General features: G+C 42.0%; 1 protein-coding gene across 3 annotated transcripts in view; it reads left to right on the top strand.

The window, feature by feature from the left end:
• The window catches only part of USP48 (ubiquitin specific peptidase 48), a 59,810-nt gene extending 54,421 nt beyond the window's left edge, over nucleotides 1–5,389 (top strand). For all 3 annotated transcript variants that reach the window (XM_069078479.1, XM_069078478.1, XM_069078477.1), the window contains exons 25-27: nucleotides 422–470; nucleotides 1,282–1,308; nucleotides 2,368–5,389. In XM_069078479.1, coding sequence (XP_068934580.1) covers nucleotides 422–470; nucleotides 1,282–1,308; nucleotides 2,368–2,390 — 99 coding nt within the window. In that variant the 3' untranslated portion in view covers nucleotides 2,391–5,389. The remainder of the gene's footprint in view (nucleotides 1–421; nucleotides 471–1,281; nucleotides 1,309–2,367) is intronic.
• The last annotated feature ends 17,639 nt before the right edge of the window (nucleotides 5,390–23,028 follow it).

Below are 23,028 nucleotides of genomic sequence, written 5' to 3' on the forward strand. Positions count from 1 at the left end.
TGTGCCACCCTGAAGGATGATTTCTTAACATGCTGGTGTTTGTAGCATTTTGAACTGATACATGGTTTTCCATGCAGCAGTATCACTACCCCACCTCCTCTCCAACCCCCAGAACAACAGTAACATTAACATAACACATTACTGAGGGTATTTATAATTGATTCTAATAAGCACAAGTTTTCTTGTCAAGAATTCTTTCAGGGGAAGAGCAGTGCATACAACTGTTCATATGCAGAGAACTCTAGTTCTTTGAGGTTTCCTCTTGGAATTTGAATTGACCTTTTCTCTCATAAGTGTGTTGCAATGTCAGTCTTTGAGTGGTCAATTTGGTTGTTTCCTCTTTAGAATTCCTTCCTCTTGAAATAGAAACTTCTGAAAAAAAATTTTTTTGTAGTTGATATTGATTTTTTTTCCTCCCTAGGCAGATGAACCTATAGCAGATTATGCAGCAATGGATGATGTTATGCAAGGTAAGGAAGCATTTTTTTCCTAGAAAAAATTTTCTAGCAGCTGAATGCTGTGCACTTTTGGACATTATAGAAAACTGAAGCTTGGAAAACTTGCTCTATTTACTGCACCATCTAGCTGCCCACTGCTTATGATTTTTAAAAAATTTATTTTTATTTTTCAACATTTACTTATAGATTTTAAATTTTCTTCCCTCCCCTCTCCCCAAAGACATGGACATACAGTCTGTTATAGGTTCTACATAAACATTCTTATTAAACATTTAAAATTTTTAAAGGACAAGAAAAAGTAGAGGAAATATCAGCATAACCAATCAATACATTTTTTAAAGTTTGAAAACGTGTCATGCATCTAGCACTTGTCAGTTTCCCACTTCAACCACAGCTTTAGTTTTGAGCCATGCTTTTCTTGTTTTTGCCACAATTGCATTTGCGGTTGTGTGTGTATTTTACCTCATTGGAGACATTGTGTATCTTGTTTTCTTGGCTCTGCTTTTTTCCTACTGCATCAGTTCATGTAGATATCCTGTCCGTGCTTCAGAACTAATAATAAATTAGTAATAATAAAGCTAAGGTTTTTTTTAACATTTAAAAGCTTTTCAAAGTTTACTAGAGTTCACAGAAATAAAATCAGCACATGAAATATCTGTTCTTTTGCCTCTAGAGACCCAGCAGGGAAATGAATTTATTAGTCATTATTAAGGAACCAATTTTAGGTGATCAAGTTCACTAAAGACAGGAGTTTAAACACTAGTCACTGAACATCATTTGCTTTCCTGACAAAGTTTTTCAGTTTGACATTCTTCTTTTTCAGTATGTATGCCTGAAGAGGGATTTAAAGGTAAGATGCATTTGTCATTCATTTTGTTCATGAATGTAAGGGACTTGTTATAATTTTCCATTACTGTGAAAGGTGAAATTTGATTTTAAAATTAAATTTTCATCCCGAGCCTATGTCTGCAATTCTTTAGTCAAATGTGGCTTTAAAAAATTCCAGTTTCATCCCTGGTTTCTTAAACACTGGAAGCACCTGTTGACAGAAGTAAGCAGAGATGCCTTTCTCATTCTAGAGCTTATTTGGCTGGGGGAAGGAAAAGGGATAGGGAAGAGCTAAATGGGGCTTATTTCTTTCCCTTTGTATTCCGTGACTCACATTTAATCTCTTTGCAGTTTCTCCTAATCATCCTAGGTTTAAGCAAAGTTACTTATTTGTAGTTGGTGTTGACCAGAAGTATAACAGAGGAACTGATATTCCCCTGGTTGTAGGCTTGTGTCCCCCCGTTTTCAAACAGTAAGCTTTCCTATAAAATGTTAGTGCCTTTCGGTAAATCAAAATTTCGGTTTTTCTGTTCTTCTGTATTCCAGCCTCTGCATTATCTTTGACAAAAGCCCACCCTTCAACCTATACACCTTATCTGGTCCCCTCCTGTCTTCACCACACTGTCTCCATATATAATTAATCCCTTTTGATTGCCCCATCTTCAGCTTCTTACAAATATGTCCAAATGTCCCTAAACCTTTTAAAAACCCTCCATAGGTGCTTGCATCCTCTAACTCTCCTTGCCCACTCTCCTTGATGTGGGGGGGGGGTAGTGCCCACAGTGTGAGGAGGAACACTAGAAGAATTAAAACTCCATTTGCTAGGGCACTTTTTCTCAAGAGTTGTCCTTCATACAGAAGCCAGGGAGGGCTTGTGAGCTCTCAGGTGATAAGCCCTTCTCATTATATTGCATCAGTTTCCTCCAGTCAATTGAGGAGTCAAAGGCTCATACCAGGTGTTGTGCTTTTAAGAGGACACAGTCCTTGAGGAGCTTGTATTTGCTTGTTCTGATAGAAATCATTGTTGCTGGTGTCATCTTTTAAATAATTTAACTCTTAAATTTTTTTTCCCCTTTCCCAGGGACTGGTCTCCTTGGACATTAATAATATGAAAAATTGCTGACTGCTTAAAGTGACCATAAGGGAAGGAGGAGTTTGACATTTTAGGGCATTATTGCAAAAGTGAATTTATGAATAAATGGTTGCTTGACTCTTCCAGAAGGCAGGAATCCATTCAAAAGTGACTGTCCCAAATGCCTTATGTCAAATAAAGCAGATTGCACTGAAGGACATCAGACTTCAAGGAAATGTTTCCCATTTTATATTTAAGGGGGGAGGGGAGTTTTGGGTAAAGGGTGGGACTCGGATAAAGGCTGAATAAGTTTAGTAGCAGTAACAATATATCATGTTTACAAACAAAAATTTATGGAGGGAAGGGAATGAAATCCAGCTGTATTTCCTTGCTCAAATTTCATACCAGAGGCATTTGTCCATACAAAAGATTTGTATTGCAGCAGATGAACAAAGTTTTATCATCAGAAGTAATTCTTTGTAGACCTGCTTACAAATACCTGTCTTTAATCCACTGTTATACTTTCAATAAAGCATGAAAGTAAACAAGTTGTTAATCTTAAAAAAAAGTCTAGCTTTTTCAGAGGTAATCTGCACCAACATTGATTGCAGTCTACCCACCAAAGCTGTCCAGTGATTGGTCTCCCGGGTTAGTGAAATCAGCCAAAAGAGTATTGATTTTAAGTGGGAGTCTTCAGCCTCAGGGGTCCTTTGTTTGAGATGCATTTTAGGAATGATGGGAAATTGTAACCACTTTAATTGGGTAGCAACTTGAAGATGCCACTGCCTAGCGAGAGCCATAGCCAGCACATCCTGCCTCCTTGTCAGGTTGGAAGCACCAACTTGACCTTATCTAAAGTGACATCCATATCAGGAAGATTGATGGACCTGAAAGTGAATTTGGACAGCATGTGGCTCTTCCCGACAACAGATTCTTCTCTCTCCCCCCTTCCCTCTCACACTGCAGTCCCTTTTGGTCCATTGTTTCCTTGAATTCATTTGTGTTCTGGAATGCCCAGGATGTACCTTGTCTTTTTATAACTGATTAAATGTTGTTGTTTTTCTCTGTGGAATATATATATGGCTATAATGATATTTTATACCGTTTGCTACTAATTAGTCAGATTGTCAGGAGCCCCAGAAGCCAGCAGGTTGTCTTGACAATCCTGAAAAATAACTTGGTGTAACTTCAGACTGAAGACGGTGCCCGTCTTTCAAAAATGCTGTTTCCTCCATTGAGTGTTTCTAAGTTCACTTATGGCAGGCATGCTGAGGAGGGCTGGGATGCTGCCACTCAGTTTTTGTGGTGGTTGTTTTAAGGCTTGTGTTTGTGTTTTGTTTTTATGAAAAATTGCCAAGAATTAAACTCAGAAAATAGATTTAATGAAGAAGAACATTTCTTCATGTAGGGGTGGGGGGCACTAAACTTGATGGTGTCCCTTTGCAACTCATTTTTTATCCATGATTATGGTTGTACTGTAAAATTATCACTCCTTGTTTGTTTTTTCTGTCTCTGTAATATATTCAATCTGTGCCCCCTGAGGAGGTGGGGGAATATTTAATTAGCATGTGTGGGATAGTGAGAGTAGCACAAAGAATTGACAAAAACCATCCTATGAGAAGCAGCTGGAGAGCTCTTGATGGTGGCTTTGAAATGAGCACAGGAAAAGGAATGGAAAAAAAGGAGGAGGGTGGGGCAAGCTCATCTTGATGTTGGCTTCCAGCCTTTGAATTTTGTGCCAGGAAAAGGGGGCTGGGTCTTGTATGAATGATCTCTCCCCCCAGCATCCTTGTCTTCACCAAGGTAAAGACTTCAGCAAGCATCTGCTCCGCTCTTCCTTAGTGCAGCTGCCTTCCTTCTCCTGCAGACAGTTCTGGGGCTGCAGCAAGAGCCTGGTCTCAGGATCGACACCCTCACTCCTGTACATAGCCCCCAGAAAGTTGATCTATTTTTCTCAATTTGCTGTTGATAGCATTTTTTTTAACTAGGGTCTTTTTCCTTGCAAACACAGCCTCTAAATTATGTAGGCCAAGTACTGTAAACTGGGATGTATAAGCAGATACATTTTGCAAAAAAAAATGGTTGTATTCAATGCTCTTGACCTTGTGTATAGGGAAAACAGGTACAAGATGAAATTTTGAAGGTCCATTGACTGTTCTGTCTGTATTTGCAAATATATTGGACTAAATTGTTATTTGAATTGTGGATACCTTATTAAAGTATGCAGCATTGTCTATTTTTTCCCTCACGTTCATGTGCATTGTATGTATGTAGGTTTTTATATTGGTTTGTGGAAAGACTCTTGCTGATTTTCCCACCAGTTTATTTCTCAGTTTCATTAGTTTCTGTGACTAACCTAGAAACATTTGAAAAATCTAAAATATAACATTGGCAGGACCTATGCAATTGACCTGTATATCCTGTTTTTCCTGGGAGACAAGATAGTGAGTTTACTTCTATTTAGAATAACTGACTTTCTGCCAAGTTCAGCCTGCATAACATGAGAAGAGGTACCGCATGAGTGACAATGGTTAATGTTGCCCCCAGAGTCCCCTGCTGACTCTGTAAGCCAAGCCGAGGCACTTGGAACTTCTGGGGTCCTAGCCTACTCTTGGAAGGCTCTCAGTCACGGAGGTCCCATTGTTTCAGGAAGTTGGCTCACTGGAATAGCCTCTGAAATCACTACCCATTACAGAAAGACATCCAGGAGCATATCAGGCAGATTCGCTGAGGATCTACCAGAGCTGAGAAGGATCTGTGAGATCACATCAGTTATTGAGAAAGATCGACTCAATTTGTAAATTAGGGATTTGAGGCTGAGGGAGGAATTTTGCTGAATGTACAGTCTGTGCCAGAGGCTGACCTTGAACTCAGTTCCTCATTTTGAATTTTCCCATATTTCCATAGCCAAAGTGATCCAATAATACTTAGGTGTTCACTCTGTGGTTTTGTATTTGTTCATCAGCTCCTGATTAAAATCTTCTACAGCTTGGATTAAAAAAGCTTTTATTAAAAGAAATTTTGTCTAAAATGATTTCTTAGCTTCTTTGGTCAGGTTAAGGCTTATAGACCTCAGTATAAAGGTTTTAAATATATAAAATGAAATACATGTTACAGGAACGGAATGCCGTGGTTGAGTACTTTGATTTATTAATATCCTTGTGCAGTGTGGCCCAATGGATCTGCATTGGGAGCTCAGAGGTGCCCTCAAATAGCTCCCTCAGTTTCTTTGCCCACAAAAATTGGTGAATGATCACCTCCCCAGGGTGGTTGTGAGGGTCAAGTATTTCTAATAATTTCCTTCCCTATACCCTTCCTAGAGGTGGGCCATAGGCTACTCCAAAGCACTCCTGTCCTGACAATTCTTTCATCTGCTTTGTTCCAGCCATGTTTTGAAATGAAACCTGTGGGTTATTTTTTCTGACGTATGTATTTTTATGTAAAATAAGATTTTTTTTGGACTGTGCAGTGGTGGGCCTTCCAGGAAGAGTTTTTCTTGATTGTAGCACTTTAGCCCAGTGAATTTTATGGGACTTAAAAGGCCTGTTTGTAGAGTCTGGTTCGCTGGAGTGGACCTCTTTGCATTCAGTTGCATAGGATCCACTCCTTTCCTAGAGAGACATCATGCTGAAAGGGAGAAGCTGTACTTGAGGGAGTGAGGCGGGTGTCAGGCGGCCTAGGGCAAAGCTGCTTTTCATCAAGAGCTGGCTATTACTATTTTCTTTGTAGCTCTCAAGCTCCTCCTTTGACTCGCTGCCAGACTTATGGGAATGAACTTGTACCATTTGGCTGACTGCTGCAACTCGCCCTTTGCCCCTTGGTGAGCTAGCAGAGTAGGAGGAGATGGCCCCTGTCCATTTGTTACAGTCAAAAGGGCAAGTCTTTGCCACCTGGTATGGTAACCTTTCTGATAATCTTACACTAAAGCATGTAGGGTAAAGCAAGGATAGCCTGTTTACCTTGGGCCATCAGAGACTTCAAGTAGGGGTGTTGGCATTTTCCAAGGCCAGCAACGGGTTCTTTAGGTTTTCCCAGTAATTTAATTCAAATTAACTTAAAATAATCAAATTAAGAAAAAAAAACATTTAAAGTCAAGTACAAAGTTGGTTCGACTCATAAGGAAAGTGACAAGGAAGAGTGAATAGACTTCCTGTTCCAGGTGGGAATTCATTCCCTTACATCTGACAATAGGGGTCTCACTCCATGCCTGTGACCTCTGTTAGAGTTCACCATGTCTGGAACAGGCCTTCAGAATTGGTCACTTGTGATGTCATTCAGTGTTTTCTTTAATGCACCAACCCTTGCCATTGTTACTGCCATCTATTTATGCCAAAGAATCAACGAATTTGTGTGTTAAGTCACAGGCCATGGTGCAGTGAAAAAGGACCTAGGATTTGGACTATCCAAAACCTAGCCCTGGGTGGTGAAGTCCCCAAAGACTGGTATATTGAGTAGGGGAAGTACCAGTCAATACCAGGTATTTCCATGTTTGCCAGAATTAGACCTTGACTAGTAACTTAAACAGAAAGTTGGATGCTGTGGACAGAGGGATGAAGAATATGAAATGAGAATATTAAGTCTCCTGAGACATGGGGTATCAGGGAGGGTCAGATAGGATGCTATCCATGCAGCATGGCCAAATTTACCCAATTTACAGCATAAAGTCCTCCGAACTCCCAATCCTTGGCTGTGTTTTGTTGACCCAGTATACCTACCCTCTATTGAACCTACACCCTTAACAACCCATTCATTGTTATTATTTTAAGTTCAGCCATTTGATTCACCCAGAAAGGCTCACTTTCAAATTAAAGGGGTTTGTCTTCTAGATGATCTAAAGGTTCTTTCCTCTCCAGAGTTCTTAACATCCTTTGAACACACCCTTTTATAATATTTCGCTCCTTCTTGGCTTGTGTTCTGACAGTTCTGACTCCCTCCTTAATTACCCCGTACACATGGTCCCAGTTCCTCATCTCTTGCCGGGTTCTCCCACAATCTGCTCACCTCTGTTTCCTTGGAACAATCTGGAGTCATTGATTTCCTTAAATGGAATCTGCCCAGCATATATTTTAGGCATAGATTCAGCCCGTTTAAAGGACTTTGTCCATGGCGGGATTTTTAAAAAATTGTATAAGAACCATGGTCACCAAATGAATACAAGAATTTCAGTTTTTTATCCCTTAGAGTGGATGGCAGTTTGTCCTTTTTTTTTTCTTTTTGGAGGGGGGAAGGTAGGACAATTGGGATTAAGTGACTTTGCCCAAGGTCACATGGCTAGTTTTGTGTTTGAGTCTGAGTGTCTGAGGCCATATTTGAGCTCACGTCCTGATACCAGGGCTGGTGCTCTATTCACTGCACCACCTAGCCACCCCAAAATGGTATTTTTTTTTCTCGATTAGTTTTAAAACACTGAGTATGCACTAGGCACTGAAGTACAGATAACCTGGGTCCCAATTATAGCTCCAAATTTGGAAACGATCCAGTAACATTTTTTTTAAACCTTTCATCATGAAGCCTCATAATTGTATTATTTGCCTTCCTGAGTTGTAGGGAGAACATCTATTAACACATTATAGAAATACCAATTGTTCACCGTGAAATGCTTAGGACCCCAATGGAAAGAGTGTCCCTCCACATCAATTCAGGGTTCGTGGCATTTTTCTCCAAATAGTTGAAAAAGTCTTTCCTGTTCTATATTATGTATATTAAGAAGGGGTGATGGGGATCAGAGCATTTCCATCTGGTGGTGATCTGAATTTCAAGAACTCCATGAAGCTCTCCAGGTACCCTCAGTCTGAATGTCCCCTTTCGCAGTTTGGCATTGTAAAGTTGGGCTTTTCAAAGGACTGCCCGTTCATTCGGTCCAGCTTTTCACATCTCCTGTCCAGCAGAGTTAGCACAAAGACTCAGCAATGTAGGAAAAATGGATTGCTACCCTAGAAGGCTGCATCTTACTTCTGAGGTGCTTATACTCCTTAAACTGCATCTCCCCACACAGTACTCACAAAGGAGGTCTCCTGCTTTTTCCTGCCCACTTGTTCTTAGAAATGAGCACTAAGTGCCTGTCCAGCATAATTATGGTATTGATCTCAAATAAAGAGCAAGGTCTAATTCCCCCAGGAGGGGGAAAAACAGCCCCCAGCTTTTGATTCATTCAAGGAAGTCTGTGCCAGTGCATTTGAAATGAAACTGCTTTCTGGTGAAAGAATGAGCCAGGCTTAAAGCAGAGCTTCTGGGTGAATTCCCTGGATTAGAATTTGAGCAAGTACTGCCATTTTGACCTTGAACCCATGAATCTGGACATGAATCCTCAGAGTCAGAGAAAGGAGGAAAGAAAATTTCTATTAACCTTATGACTGGATGGAAGCCCAGGAGAGACTGCCTCTCCCAGTAAGTTCTCTTCTTTCCTGCCCTACTGTCTCCTGTGTACTCATGGCAAGGTTGAGTAAGAAGAGTGCCTGCAATTCCAGAGTCAGGACCTGCCTTCACTTCTTAGCTCTTTGTGGCTATGTCAACCTCTCAGAGCTTTAGTTTGCTCATCTGTAGAGTGAAGTTATATTATTAGGTGGCCTCTGATGTGCCTTTGAGCTTTAGATAGATGACTGACCCTATGTATGGTCTTAGGAAAGTTACTTTCCCTCTCAGTTACCTTATTTGTAAAATGAGTTTGGACTAGATGACCTCTAAAGCTACTTTCAACTCTAAATCTATGTTCTTCTGACCTAAGAATGCTGTTTGTAATTGGGGGTGGGGGTGGGGAACAGGACAGGATCTGAAACCCTTGGTTTTCTTGGCATTGTCAAAGCTCTGTGTGTGTGTGTGTGTGTGTGTGTGTGTATGTTTCGCATCTCCATTTCCTCTTTATTGCTCTCTGATTCTTGGCTCCATAATCAAATCAGTCCTACCATTTGCTACTAGAAAGTTGTTCAATATGCTTTTTGGCTCTCCCCTACTCCCCAGTCCCTCCAAACCAAAATATTCCATGGCCACCAACTCACATATTCCCTCTTTGTTAGAGTATTAGCTCCTTGAAGGCAGGGATTGTTTTCAGACCATAGTAATTGCTTGATAAATGCCTTTCAATTAATTGATTCATTTGCAATAATGCTTTCCATTTGGTAGGATGCTTTACAATTGATGGGTTGCATTCCCATTTAGCTCAATGTCTTCTGTTCAGTGAGTCAACTCTTCCCTGGCCATCCCATCTTGTTTTCATGATTTTTTTGTAGCCAGTTATCTTGGGTGGGGAAGGGAAAGATGAATTAAGGTTCATTTCAGGATTTAAGAGGAGAAAGAGATTTTAGAGACTACCTAATGTAACCTGTCTTTGAACATGAAACCCCCTTATAATCCTGCTGCCTGGTGATACAGTAGATTCCAGTGAGGAAGACCTGAAGTCAAATCCAGTTTCAGACTTAGCTGTGTGAGCCTAGGCAAGCCATTTAAACTATGCCTGCCTTAGTTTTCTCATCTGTAAGATAAGATAATAGCATTTAACTACTAGTGCTTTTGTGATGACCAAATGAAATATTCGTAAAAAAAAAAAAGTTTTGCAAACCTTAAAGCACTATATACATTCTGTTATTTTATATTCAACACATGATTAAGGAACCCCATTACTTCCCAAGACTGCCTATTCCACATGGGGAGCAGGCAGTTTAGTGTCCGGGAAGGAGGGTACTAACAGTTTTGAGGGTAGCATGAAAGGCTCTATGTCACAGTATTTGAGCTGTATCTTGAAAGAACAGAAGGATTGTAGAAAGTGAGAAGAAAGTGTATTCCTGGGACAGCCAGTGCTAAGAGATGGAGATGTGAGTAACAGAAGGTAGTTTGGATTGCAAAGTATAGGAGATGGCAGTTAAGACCAATGAAACTAGAACTGTAAATTGGTGCTATGGTTGTAAGGACTTTGAAACAAATAGAGCTTTCTTTGTTTTTAATTTTGGAGGGAGGAAGGCAAAGCAGTTGGGGTTAATTGACTTGCCCAGGGTCACACAGCTGGTAAGTGTCCAGTGTCTGAGGCTGAATTTGAATACAGGTCCCCCTGACTCCAGGGCCAGTGCTCCACCTAGCCGCCCCTTAAATAGAGGTCATAGAGGCACTATTAGAGGGGAGTCACAGGAGGTGATTGAGCAGAGGAGTAGCATGGTCAGATCTTCATTTTGGGAAAGTCACTGCCCACCCTGTGGAAGATGGCCTGGAGTAAGGGGTGACAAGGCAGGGACTCCAGTTGTGTGCCGTGATCTAAAGGAGAACTGATGAGCCTGTGAACAAAGGGAGGCATTTGGACTCTTAAGAGATGTTGTATGACAAGTTGGTATTTTCCCTCGGCATTTGGACCCAGTCACTTGAATTTGTCAAGGGCCTCTCTGGTGCCTCTCATCTCCTTAGCAGAAATGGCAAGGATGAAGGAAAGTGAGTCAGAATGATGCTGAGATTACAAACCTGGGAAACGATAAGTTTGGCGGTGCCTTCACTAAAAACAAGAGGGTTTGGGGGAAGATAAGGATTCGGTTTGGGGCCCGTTTTCTTTGAGATTTCTCCAGAGCCTCCAATGTGAAATGTCTGTGACGTGGGACTGAAGGTCTAGGGTTGTATATCTGCGTCTAGGTAAGCTAGTTCACCCCAAGGGAGCTGAAGAGGTCACCAAAAGAATGAAGAGAGGAGGGCCTGGGGTCAAACCTTGGGGAACTCCCATGTTTAGGAGGCATGATAGGATGATGAGCCAGCAAAGGGGATGGGGAAGGAGCAGGCAGAGTAGTAGTGTCAAGGAAGACCCTAGGAAAAAGAGAATTCAGGAGAGGTCGATCAGTGTATCAAATGCAGTGGCCAGGAAGAATGAGGTCTGGTTTGGGCTACTTAGAGACTATTGATCACATTGGAGAGAGACGTTTCAGTGGAGTGGTGAGGACAGAATCTAGAATGCAGAAGGGGTAAGAGGAGAGGACCTTCTGGTACTTGAGAATAGATAGCTTTTTCTAGAAGTTTGGCTAAGAAAGAGAAGAGATGCAGATAAAAGCTCAAAGTGATAGTAGGGTCTAGGGCAGGGGTGGGGAACCTTTGGCCTCAAGTCTACCTGTAACCCTCTAAGTCCTCAAGTGCAGCCCTTTGAATCCAAACTGCATAGAGCAAACCCTTCACCTGAGGTCCTAGAGTGCCGAATGTAGCCTCGAGGCCAAAGGTTCCCCACCCCTTGAACTGTAGGGGTGTTTTGTTTGTTTTTTTAGGACATGAGGATCAGAGTGAAGGCCAGTTAGAGCTTTACCTAAAGTCTGAGAGATAGTATACAATAAGCCTGGAAACCTAGGTTGGGGCTAGGTTGTAGATGCCATGAGGAGCCAGTAGATGGGAAGAGCCTGCAAGCTCCCTTCTCCTTTTCTGTGGAAAATCAGGACTTTTGCCCTTCTGCCATTCTCCTTGATCTCTCAAAGATCACTGATCTAATGTCTCAGTAACATCTGTCAGTTTAGCTCATTCCCTCCAAGCCCTACCATGCCCTAGGATGTGGTTCATGGGGCCCCTGTGGTTGATCTCATCAGTAGCCACTCCTTGTTATCTTAGGGAACAGCATCCTGTTAGCCACTTTCGCTCTGTCCTTTGTAGTCCAAAAATCGTCTCCTTGACAGAGAAAAGGGAAACAAAATAAAGAGAAAAACAAAGCCACTCTGGTTTCTTTGCAGTTTACCATTCACCTGAAGCCCCTGACCTATTCCTTCTTTTGTCCTCGTTTTCCCCAATATAGCTTCACTGTCTCTCTCTCTCTCTCTCTCTCTCTCTCTCTCTCTCTCTCTCTCTCTCTCTCTCTCTCTCTCTCTCTCTCTCTCTCACACACACACACACACACACACACACACACACACACACACAGACACACACTTTTGCTGTCCTTAGCTTTCCTCGTCAGACTCAGCTCCTTCTGAGATTGATCATTCCTGACACTGTCCTTACAAGACAGTGCCCCGCTTTTGTATTCATCCTGTCGCCTGCCCTTGCTTTCATCTTCCGTACATGTCTTTTAAAAACCTGTTTGCTGGTGAATTCCCTATGAATCCACATTGCTCTCTTTCAACTCATTTCCCCTTTCCTCCTCTTTGTGTCTTCAGAATTTTATTTTTGAGAGTATCCCATTTGCCCTGAACTGAATTCTACGGAATTTTAGAAGAAACATTTACCTATCTTTTCTATGAACCCTTTGAAATCTTTTCTCTCAAAGTCTAGGCTGCATGGCAGATTACTCCCAGAGTTCCTCTCTTCTGTCAAAATTCTGAGATGATAGTGATCTCTTCCCAAATTTCCATTGTCATTCAAGCAGTTTTTTCTTCTTGGTAAAAATTAGATCCAGAGCAGGGTTTGTTTCCCTTTGTTGGTTGGCAAGTCAAATTATAAGGTGCCTTGCTTTGGGCAGGAAGAACTCCAGCAAACATCTGCAAAATTGCACTCCCCCAACAGGACGATATCATTCCCCTGCCCTGCTTATGAAAACTTCTCTATTTTCCTTTGTGTCCAGAGTCATTAGAATAGACTACAGATCAGAATTCCTTCTGCGTCTCATTCTGTTGATCTTTACCCAAATGCTTTCTTTGGATCAGCATATTCCTAGAGTTTCTTATGGGAGTACCTCTGGTTAACACAGGCAATGTCAGTCTGCCCTCTTCTACTCTCTCACCCTAAAAATTTCCTTTTCTTGTTGTGAATACCTTTTCTGAGATGTGTGATAGTTCTGGGTCTTATCCTACCATTTTTTGGTTGTTGGGGTTTTTTGCTTTTTGGAGGGGGGAGGGCAGGGTAATTGGAGTTAAGTGACTTACCCAAGGTGAAACCGCTAGTGAGTGTTAAGTGTCTGAGGCCGTACTTGAACTCACGTCCTCCTGACTCTAGGGCTGGTGCCATATTCACTGTACCACCCCATATCCTACCATGTTTTAATGCTACCTGGGGGCTCTTGTCCTTCCCCTCCTGCAAACTTCCACTCTGCACCTGTTGAAAGAACTAATTTCCCAAAGTCATTTAATAATAGAACCATCCAGTACAAACTTCTTTCCCCTCCCCCCTTTTTGCAGATAAGGAAACTGAGGCCCAGGTGGGGAAAGAACCTGCCTGAGGTCGTATAGCAGGGCAATGACAAATCAGAGGCTAGGAGGCAGCTCCTTGCTGCCTCCTCCAAAGCTCTTGCCTTGCTCTCCAGGGCTCTGCCTCCTACCGGCTGCTGCTAACCAGTGAGTCCTTTTCAGACAGTGCTTCTGTTGCAAACCCCAGCAGGTCTGTTTTGTGTGGGGTTTGTTTCCTTGTTCTGAGAGCCTTCCAAGGTTTGTTTTTCTCTCTCACTTGCAGTTCTCATTCCTCTTTGCCCCCAGATTTCTATGACCTCTCCCCCCACCCCCAGACACTTATTTAGATTTCTCTCCATGCCTTTGTATTCTCCTTTCAGGAGAAGCTTGACCTTGGACATCATACTGGAACCTTCTACCTACTCAGCAAAGAGAACAATTTTCAGACTGAATGAGAATTGTTTAGTTGGGGAGTTATAACCCAAGATAAGTGAGGAGGGAGTGAGAAAGTGCCTAACTGCCCTCAGGGAATTCAAACTAGCAAGCCCAGATGGAATAAATGATTGAATGAAAAAGCTTTCTGTTGAGTGCCTACTGTGTACCAAGCACTGTGCAAACTCCAAAGGATACAAATAGAGACTCTTCTTTCCAGGGCCCCCGTGCAGCAGATACTTTGCTTTCCTTTCTTTTAAAATTATTTAGTAATTTATAATATATTATTGTATAATATGTAATAAATAATTTAATGAAATAATTATGGAAATTATTTAATTTTAATTTTCAAAAAAGGAAAGAGAATGGACGTCCTAGTTCACTGAGCTTGACTTTGACCTGTGGTAAAATGATCAAAACCATCATTTGAGAGGTAGCTGGTGAGCATTGTGAAAATGAGGTGTGATTCCACAGAACTGATGATACAGCTGCACTAAAGAGAGGTCAGGCCAAAGTCATCTCATTTCCTTCTTTGACAGGCTTCCTGGGCTGGCGAGTCAGGCAAGATGCTGGAGAGATTCCAAGCATGCCTAGATTCCAGGAAAGTCCTGGACAAAATCTTTATTTTAATGGAAGAGAGGGAGAGATGCAAGGTGGAGCATGGTACAGCTGGGGGGAAAAGGTGGTGGGGGGCGGGGGAGGTTGGGGCCAAAGAGTTATTCTGTGTGCTAAGTACCGAAGGGACAAAGTAAGCTCAAAGACCATCCCTAAAAACATGAGACCATCCCTGTTCTTTCTACTCTGCATGCTTCCTCTGGTGGGGGCTCTAGCCTAAAAAGCACATCCTTACAGGGACCTGAAATTCTCCTTTAATTCCCCATCTTTTAAAAAAAAATGCTGAAGAGGGAAGGGGAAGGGAAAACAAGCATTTATTAAACACCTACTGTTTACCAGGAATTATGCTACATGCTTTATGAATATCTCATTTGATCCTCACAACCCTATGAAAATTCCCATTTTTACAGTTGAGAAAACTGAGATAGGGACAGCTAGGTGGCAAGGTGAATAGAGCACCGGCCCTGGAGTCAGGAGGACCTGAGTTCAAATCCAGCCTCAGACACTTAACACTTGCTAGCCGTGTGACCTTGGGCAAGTCACTTAACTCCAATTGCCTTACTTTCCCCCCTCCAAAAAGGCAAAAAAAGAAAAAAAACAGAGGTAAAGTGACTTGTTCAAGATCACCTTGTTAGTATGTGTCTGAGGATGGATTAAAACTCAGGTCTTCTGTCTCTAGGCCCAGCTGCTATCCATTGTATCAAACCTTAGCATAAATTAGTTGATTAGAAACTTGGGTGACACAACATGGCTAATATGAAAATAGGTTTGATATGATTGTACATATATAACATATCAAATTACTTACCGCCTTAGGGAGGAGGGAGGGGAGAGAGGAAGAAAATTGAGAAATCAAAATTTTATTTTAAAAGAATGTTAAGAATTGTCTTTACGTGTAATTGGAAAAAATAAAATACTATTTAAAAGAAAAACAAGAAACTTGGATGACAGACAAGGAACATGGCATATGAGAGCATGCTGAGCCTCTGGGCAGAGGGAAAGGAGCATAGAAAATGGGGTGCAAAGCCTAGCCCCCCAAGTTTGCCTGAGGTTTTGATTTTGTGCTTTGCACTCCTTGTAATGAATAATGCTTATTCTCTGGGCCTGTCTCCTCATGTCAAATGGGGAGGACTGGATTCTTACTAATGTCCCTTCTAGCTCTAAGTCTATTTTCCTGTGACTCCTTAATTAGTGGCATTATGCTAGGTATTGGGGATATGAAAACAGCGGTCCCTGCCCTCAGGGAGCCTACATTCTATCAGAGAACACTAACATATACAGAGTGTCCCAAAAGTCCTAGTGCAGGTATAAACTTGTCAAAACATTTCTATATATGTGTGTGTGTGTGTATGTATATATACATATAAATGTGTTGTGTGTATATAATCACAATTTAGAGAGGGAGTTCTGGAGGGAGAGGAAGGGCTAGAAGTTAGAGAGTACAGGAAAGAGTTTATGTGGAATGTTTTGCTTGAGTTTTCAAGGGAGTCCTAGGTTTCATGAGGCAGACTGTGGGGAGTGGGGAGCATTCAGGCATGGGGAATGGTCAGTGGAATGGCAGGAATGTTTTCTATGAAGTACAGAAAATTCAGTCTGGATGTACTGTAGAGAATATGAAGGGGAGTTTCAAGCAATAAAGTTTTTTTTAAAAAGAAGGTTAAAAATTTTCTTGCATGTAATTGGTAGCAAAAATAAAATAATTTAAAAAATAAAGTTGGAAAAACTGTATGGGTCAGGTTGGGAAAAGCTTTGACTACTTTAAAAGACATGTATTTGGTCCTAGACATAGTAGGAAGTCACTGCAGTTTATTGAATGGGAGTGGGAAGAGATGATCAGAACTATACACTATACTTCCTTTTTTTTTTTGGAGGGGGAAGGGCAGGGCAATTGGGCAAGGCAATTGCCCAAGGTCACATGGCTAGTTTTTTGTGTTAAGTGTCTGAGGCTGGATTTGAACTCAGGTCCTCCTGACTCCAGGGCCGGTGCTCTATTCACTGTGCCACCTAGAAATCCCTTTGGCAGCTGATTTGGGGGTGAGTTGGAGTGAGGAGAGATTTGAGGCAGAAACCAATTAGAAGGTTATTACAGTAGTCTAGGAGAGAGTTGATGGATGACGGCCTGAACTAGGAAGGTATCTGGGTGACATCTCACATGGAGAGCATGTGAGCAATGTTATGGACTTAGAAATGACAAGATTGGACAACTGATGGGGAAGTGTGAGGTGAGGTGGAGGGAGGAGTTGACATCAAGGTTGTGAGCACAGAGTACTGGAAGGATGGTTGTGCCCTCGTCAGAAATAGAGAATGTGGAAGAGGGCAAAGATAAGGAATTCTGTTTTAGACATTTTGAGTTTGAGATGCTTCTGAGCCATTGTAGTTTGAAATGCCAATTAGAATCGTGCGGGACCAGACCTTAGTAGGGAAACTGGGTATCAGTTTATAGATGAAAGAACCATTTGCACAAAATTGATAATTGAACCCATGGGAGCTGATAAAGTCACAGAGAGAGGATATATAGAGAAAAGAGGATGGATAGTGATGAACCCAGAGCTGAAGACAGAAGTAAGTGGTCAGGAGAAGAGAGAGTGTCCAAGAGCAGAAGGTGGTCAGTCAGTAACATCAGATGCTGCAGAGAGAGGCCAAGAAGAAGGAGAATGGGGGCAAAACTGCTGGATTTGCAATGAAGAGATCATTGGTAACTTTTGAGAGGGTAGTTCAATTTAGTTATGGTACCAGAAGTCAGACTGTATGCAAAGGGTTGAAAAGTGAATGAGAGAAGAGGATGTGGACTGGTTTTTGTTTTTTGTCTTTCTTTCCTAGGAGTTTGCTGGAGAAAAGGAGAGAAGTAGATGGTAGCTTGAGGGATTGATACTGACTGAAAATTTTCAAGGATGGTGGATGCTTGGGTGTATTCATAGGTATTAGGGAAGGAACCAAGAGATAAGAAAAAAGTGGAGATTGGAGATAAGGGAGTGTGGGGGCAATTGGCTGTAGAAGAAAGAAGGGGGTTGGATCAAGGACACATGTTGGTCTTGACAAGAAGGGCCACCTTATGATTAGACTATAGAGAAGTGATTGATATTAATGGGTTTGAAATATTGAGTTAGGGAGAAAATTAATGGAATAGAAACTTGATTTTTCTAATAAAGTATAGACTCAGAAGAGGAGAGGTTGCTGAGTGATTTTAGCAGAAGGAGACCATGAAAATAGCAGTCTGGGGATTAAGGACAATTCCGACTCTCCTTCCTGGACCAGTGAATGGGAAGAAGACAGTCTGAGGGAAGGCACAAGCACTACTGGATAGGCTGGCTAGGGATAGAGTGCGATCTAGAAGGAGCAGGGTCTCTGCAAGTGCTAGAAGAATAAGGGAAGCTTGTTCAACATGAAATATTCCAGAGAGTACAGTGGAAAGGGCAAACAGCTGACATTGGAGGGGGAGGGTTGAGGGGAAAGGGATGAGAGAACAGGAAAGGAAGTGTTGGGCAGGGAGGCTGGTTTATATTCAGGTGACTGGGATCACTATGACTGAATTGGGAGACTGAGGAGATAGGAATTACTAACCATTGGAGATGAGTCCAGGCAGATGGAAGTAGGTAACCTCTCAACACCTTTTATTCCCATTTTTCTTTGTTTTGGCTAGAGACCCTACCACACCTGGTTGTGCCCTGACAAGTCTTTTCTTCCTGGTTCCTATGCTGGCCTTCTGATTCACAAGAGGGGTTCATGGAGCAGTCCTTAAGAATCCTTTGGTCTCAATGGTGGTTCATGGGCTACCTTTAAGAACTACTGCCTTGAGGAGTGTCTAATTCCAGAACCCCCTTTTTCTATAGCTTTCCAATCTGAGCTCCCTTTAAAGGGGAGTTTATTATTGTTTTTAATAATAACTGAATGAATAAATACGATGATACATGTAGTATAAGGGATAGAGAGTTGGCTCAGAGTCAGGATGATCTGGGATCAAGTCCTACCTTAGATACATCGACTGTTTGACCGTGGGCATATCATTTAACAAACATTTATTAAGCACTGTGTGCCAGGTGTTGGTGCTGGAGGACACAGAGGTAAGAATGAAAGTATTGCCTTCAAAGAGCCTTCATCTCCCATGAACAATAACATAATAGCAATAGCTTAGATTTTTTTTTTTTATCACAATTTAAGGTTTATAAAGCACTTTCCTTACAGGGATTCTGTGGTAGAGGCTGTGCAGGGACTCTTAGGATCAAATGAGACAATGCATTTCAAAAGCTTTAAAATACTATCATACATACCAGCTTTTATTAGGGTAAAGCTCCCCATCTTCAGAGGGTGGAGCAGATTCAGCAGATTGCAGGGAAACTGGAGCGGGGGATTCCACTCAGATTAGCTGACCCCTTGTCCAGTGTTTTTTCTGACCATGATATACATGCTCCCCTCCCCTACTCTCTGATAGGATTGAAAATGACCAAAGTGGCAGTGTCCAAGGTACTAATTCCTCATCCTGTAGAATTTTTTTGCATCCCCTCCCCCACCCTCCCTAAAAATAAATCCCATAGGATTATGAGATTTGAAACTGGAGGAGATTTTTTAAAAATATTTTTTCCCAATTGCACATAAAAACAATTTTCCCCTGGAAAAACAGAAGTATATTGGAAATTTTGAATTCCTTTTATCAACAATTGAAAGCAAAAAAAAAAAATTAGCAACACAAAGAACAATAACACCACTAACAATAAACCCAATTGAATCTAACACTTTATTCCAAAGGTTTGAAGAAAAAAAAATCAGAGGAAAGAGACAACTCCCCCAACCCACCCAAAGAAAGAGGATACGGAACAAAGCGAGCCCTCTCAATGTAGGAGACCTAACAAAAAATCAAGGTGTGCGCAGTGGAAAACAGAAGGTCTTCACAATGTTAATAAAATGGATGATGATACAGTTCTGTCAAGAAAGATGACAAACTCTAGCTTCTCTGTAAAAGTGGAAAAGTTGTTCATATGGATAAGATCTGTGATTCTGACTCAAATATTTCCCATTGATGCATAAATGATTAGCAGTTCACTTTACCAGCTTCTTCTAAGATGGGAGCCTAAACACATCCTTCTTTTTTTAATCCACGTCCTTTACTGTTTCTAGTCCATCATGGAGCCCATTGGAATCTTTCCTTTTCCTCCCTGCCTGGTGCCCATCTGCTCTCCTCACTGTCTACATCCCCAGTGTTGGGGCATCATCTGCATGAGTTAGTTACCCTCCTTGCCATGCATTGGTTTTATGCTGCTTCTGAGCAGCAGCCACAAGGAATTAAATATTTTTGAGAAGGAAGGAGAAGAAGGAAAGGCATTTCCTTTTCCAGAGGCAGCTGAACTTGAGTAGTCACTTACTAAGTGGTTTGGATGGAAATAGGGCAGGGTAAGCAAGACCTTGGGGGCCTTTGTCCTTGTCTTCCCATTAGCAGCTAACACTGAGCCATGTCAGTGCTTGGTGGGGTCGGCCTTGTCCTTGGGAGCTGTACTATTCTACACACGCAGCCTCTTGTGTGACTGTTGGACCAAGAGAATTTTCCTTCAAGGGAAAGAGAGGAATGAGTGGAAAACGTCTTTGAACCCAGAGCATTTTGTCAAAGTCCTGGAAGTAGACAATGACAGCAGGTGCCACCAGAGGTCCCCATCTTTGTCCAAGCCTTGATGTCTTGTGCAAGGACAATTCATGGTCAGCACCTTGTGAGTTCTTCTTGGCTAACTTCTGGAAGGGTCTAGATTCATAGAATGTCAGAACTTAGAGAATGTCAGAGCTGGGAGGGCCTTTAGAACATGGAATATCAGAGCTTGGAGGACCCTTAGAACACCGAATATCAAAACTGGGAGGGTCCTTAGAACACAGGATGTCAGAGTTGGGAGGACCTTTAGACTACAAGATGTCAAAGCTGGGAGGAGCCTTAGAATGAATAATAAATGAATGAGTCCTTATTAAGTGTTTAGTATGTGCTAAGCACTGGAAATGAATATAAAAAAGTCAGGGGCACACATTCCAATGGGCAAGACAATGCATATAGAGGGTCTTAGCTCTAAGGTAGATGCAAAGATCTAATGGTCTTTAGGGTTCAGTGGCAAAGCAGATGGTTATTCCTCTAAAGTTATTTCCACAGATAAAATGATATCAGTTTCTGGTGTCAAATCATGTGACAACACCAAGGATTTTGGTGACAAGAACTTTCTTTTCTGGGTCTTCAGTCACTGTGGCTGCAGCACCCAAAGGAGCAGCTCCCAGGCTATGTCTCCATTGGCATTGTTTCTCAGGATAATGGCTGAAAGCACTGGACTGGAAGCACTGATGGCTCTTGGGTTCAGGATGCTGGGCTTCCTCCCTCAGGGCCTGAAGAGAGATGATGGTCATGGTGGTGATGATTTGGCTTGTCTGGAGCACGCTGTCTCCTGTCCCTTTGCTCAGGCTGCCTTTCTGCATCAGCCAGGCTGACTTATTTGCCCCCTGTGAGTGGCAGATGGTGGGAATGAATGGCTCCTTCTCCACCTCGCCAGATGATGCTTTCAGGGCTGAGCTAGAAGCAGGTACTTCCATTCCCATTCCCAAGGCTCTTGGGTCCATCTGCCCATTAGTGGCAGCTGATCAGCCATTGTTGCTGGTTGTCATTAGGAAGGTGGGCCACTTCTCCAAAAAGATCTCTCTCCTTAATAACGGTTTCAGGGCCTGGGCTGAAAGCAGGCCTGGTGGTTTGGAGGACATTGCTATTTCCAAGGCTGTTGGGTTCAAGGTCCTAGGGTTTCTCTATCAGCATCTGAGGGCAGATGGTAGCCAGTGGTTATTTGACTTGCCTGGCACATGCACCTCCTGTCTCCCTTTCAGAGCATCTAGAACATAGAATATAGAATGTCCAAAATGGAAGGCACCTTAGAACCCAGAATGTCAGTATTGGAGATGATCTTGGCAACCACAGGTATATACTTAAACATCTGCCCATGCATTCATCCATCCATCTATTCAACAAACTGAGAGAAACGATTATTAATCACCAGTATCTTGGGGAGATCCAGAGATCTCCCATTTTTCTAAATTCCTCATTTTTAAGAAGTTCAGTTTTCTTCAAGGACATTACTCATGATGAGATGTATGGACTCTCCAGATCTTGGTCAGACCCCACCCCACCTTTCCAGAAATTTAATCTAGGGTAGGGAAACCCATTGTGTTCTATTCCAGTTTAGGTGGAGACACATCCTTTTGTCTGGATAGCCCAAGGCTTCAGGCGGCCTGAGTAGAGATAATTTCTTTGCCCAAAGGTGACATGAGGTCACTAGCAGCCCCTCCTTGCTTCAAAGGGTATATAAACTGAGCCCCTGCCATAATTGATTTTAGTCTGAAAGAGATGGTCAAATGACCATCCTTTTATTAATAACCTGCTGGTCTTATTAAGAAAATAATTACATTATCCAGAAACTATGTTTCTGGAACCCTTTTAAGCATCATAAAACATTTATTTATCCTTTACTATTTGTAAGAAACTAGAGATATAAAAATGAAAAATAGCACGCAGAGTCAATCAATGAGCAAAAAGGCATAAAGCTAGAGTTCTTCAACCAGAGGATTTAGAGCTGGGACAGATCTTAGATATCCTCTATTCCAACCCTTTCACTTTTAGGCGAATAAGTAGGTGCTAGATGATGATTGGATTGGATGAGAAAATTGGGACCCACAGAGAGGAAGTAACTTGCTGAAAGTCTCAGAGTGTAGCAGATTGGGCCTTGAACCCATGTTCCAATGTTTTGTTTTGTTTTTAATAGTCCTGGAGAAATCATTTATTAGCCTACCTTCTTTGCCTATGTGAACATTTTACTTGCTCCTTACATTTACTTTTATTTGTACTTGATGTCTTTTGTTTATACCTCACCTACATTTCCCCTTGTATCCTTCTCTTTTCCCCTTCACACTCCCAGAAAGCCATCCCTTAGAAAAAATAAAAATTTCAAAATAAAAGAAAAACCAATCAATCCATGGAAAAGAATCTTTAAAGTTCCACACTTATATGTATCCTCCCCCTCCCCCTACAGAGTAGTGGGGGAAACCCTCATCTTTCCATTTCCCTTCTTTGAGGCCAAGCTTGTTCTTTGGATTTTTGCAACATTCATTTCTGTCTGTTTTGTGGTGATCTTTCCCAATTTATGTCGTTGTAGTCTTTGTATCTATTGTTTTCTTGGCTCTGCTGACTTAGCCTTTCCGCGAGTCTCTATTCATCAAATTTCTTGTTTCTTACAACATGGTAAAACCTCCCATTCCATTCAGGCGACACCATTTAGTGAGCCATTCCCCAAGCAATACATCTCCATGTTTCCAGTTCTCCCTGACTTACATGACATCACACCGCTTCCTCTCTCCCCCAATCCTGGGTTCATTTTTATAGGCATCAGATTCTTCTTCCTTTGGGGAGCTAGGTAGGGGCAGGTGATGGCGTGGACAAATACTCAGGGTCAGAGGGCTTGCAAATCACCTGCAAAATAAAGGGGCAAGGCAGGGGAGGAGATGGAAAGGTGGGAGGTTATCTGAAATTTCAGAGGTCATTTATGAGTGATGGGTTCTTGGAAGCCTGACTCAG

Source organism: Petaurus breviceps, unplaced genomic scaffold (assembly GCF_028583685.1).
Source record: "Petaurus breviceps papuanus isolate PSGF00001 unplaced genomic scaffold, PetGlider_PUasm1.0 91041, whole genome shotgun sequence".
Lineage (NCBI taxonomy): Eukaryota > Metazoa > Chordata > Mammalia > Diprotodontia > Petauridae > Petaurus > Petaurus breviceps.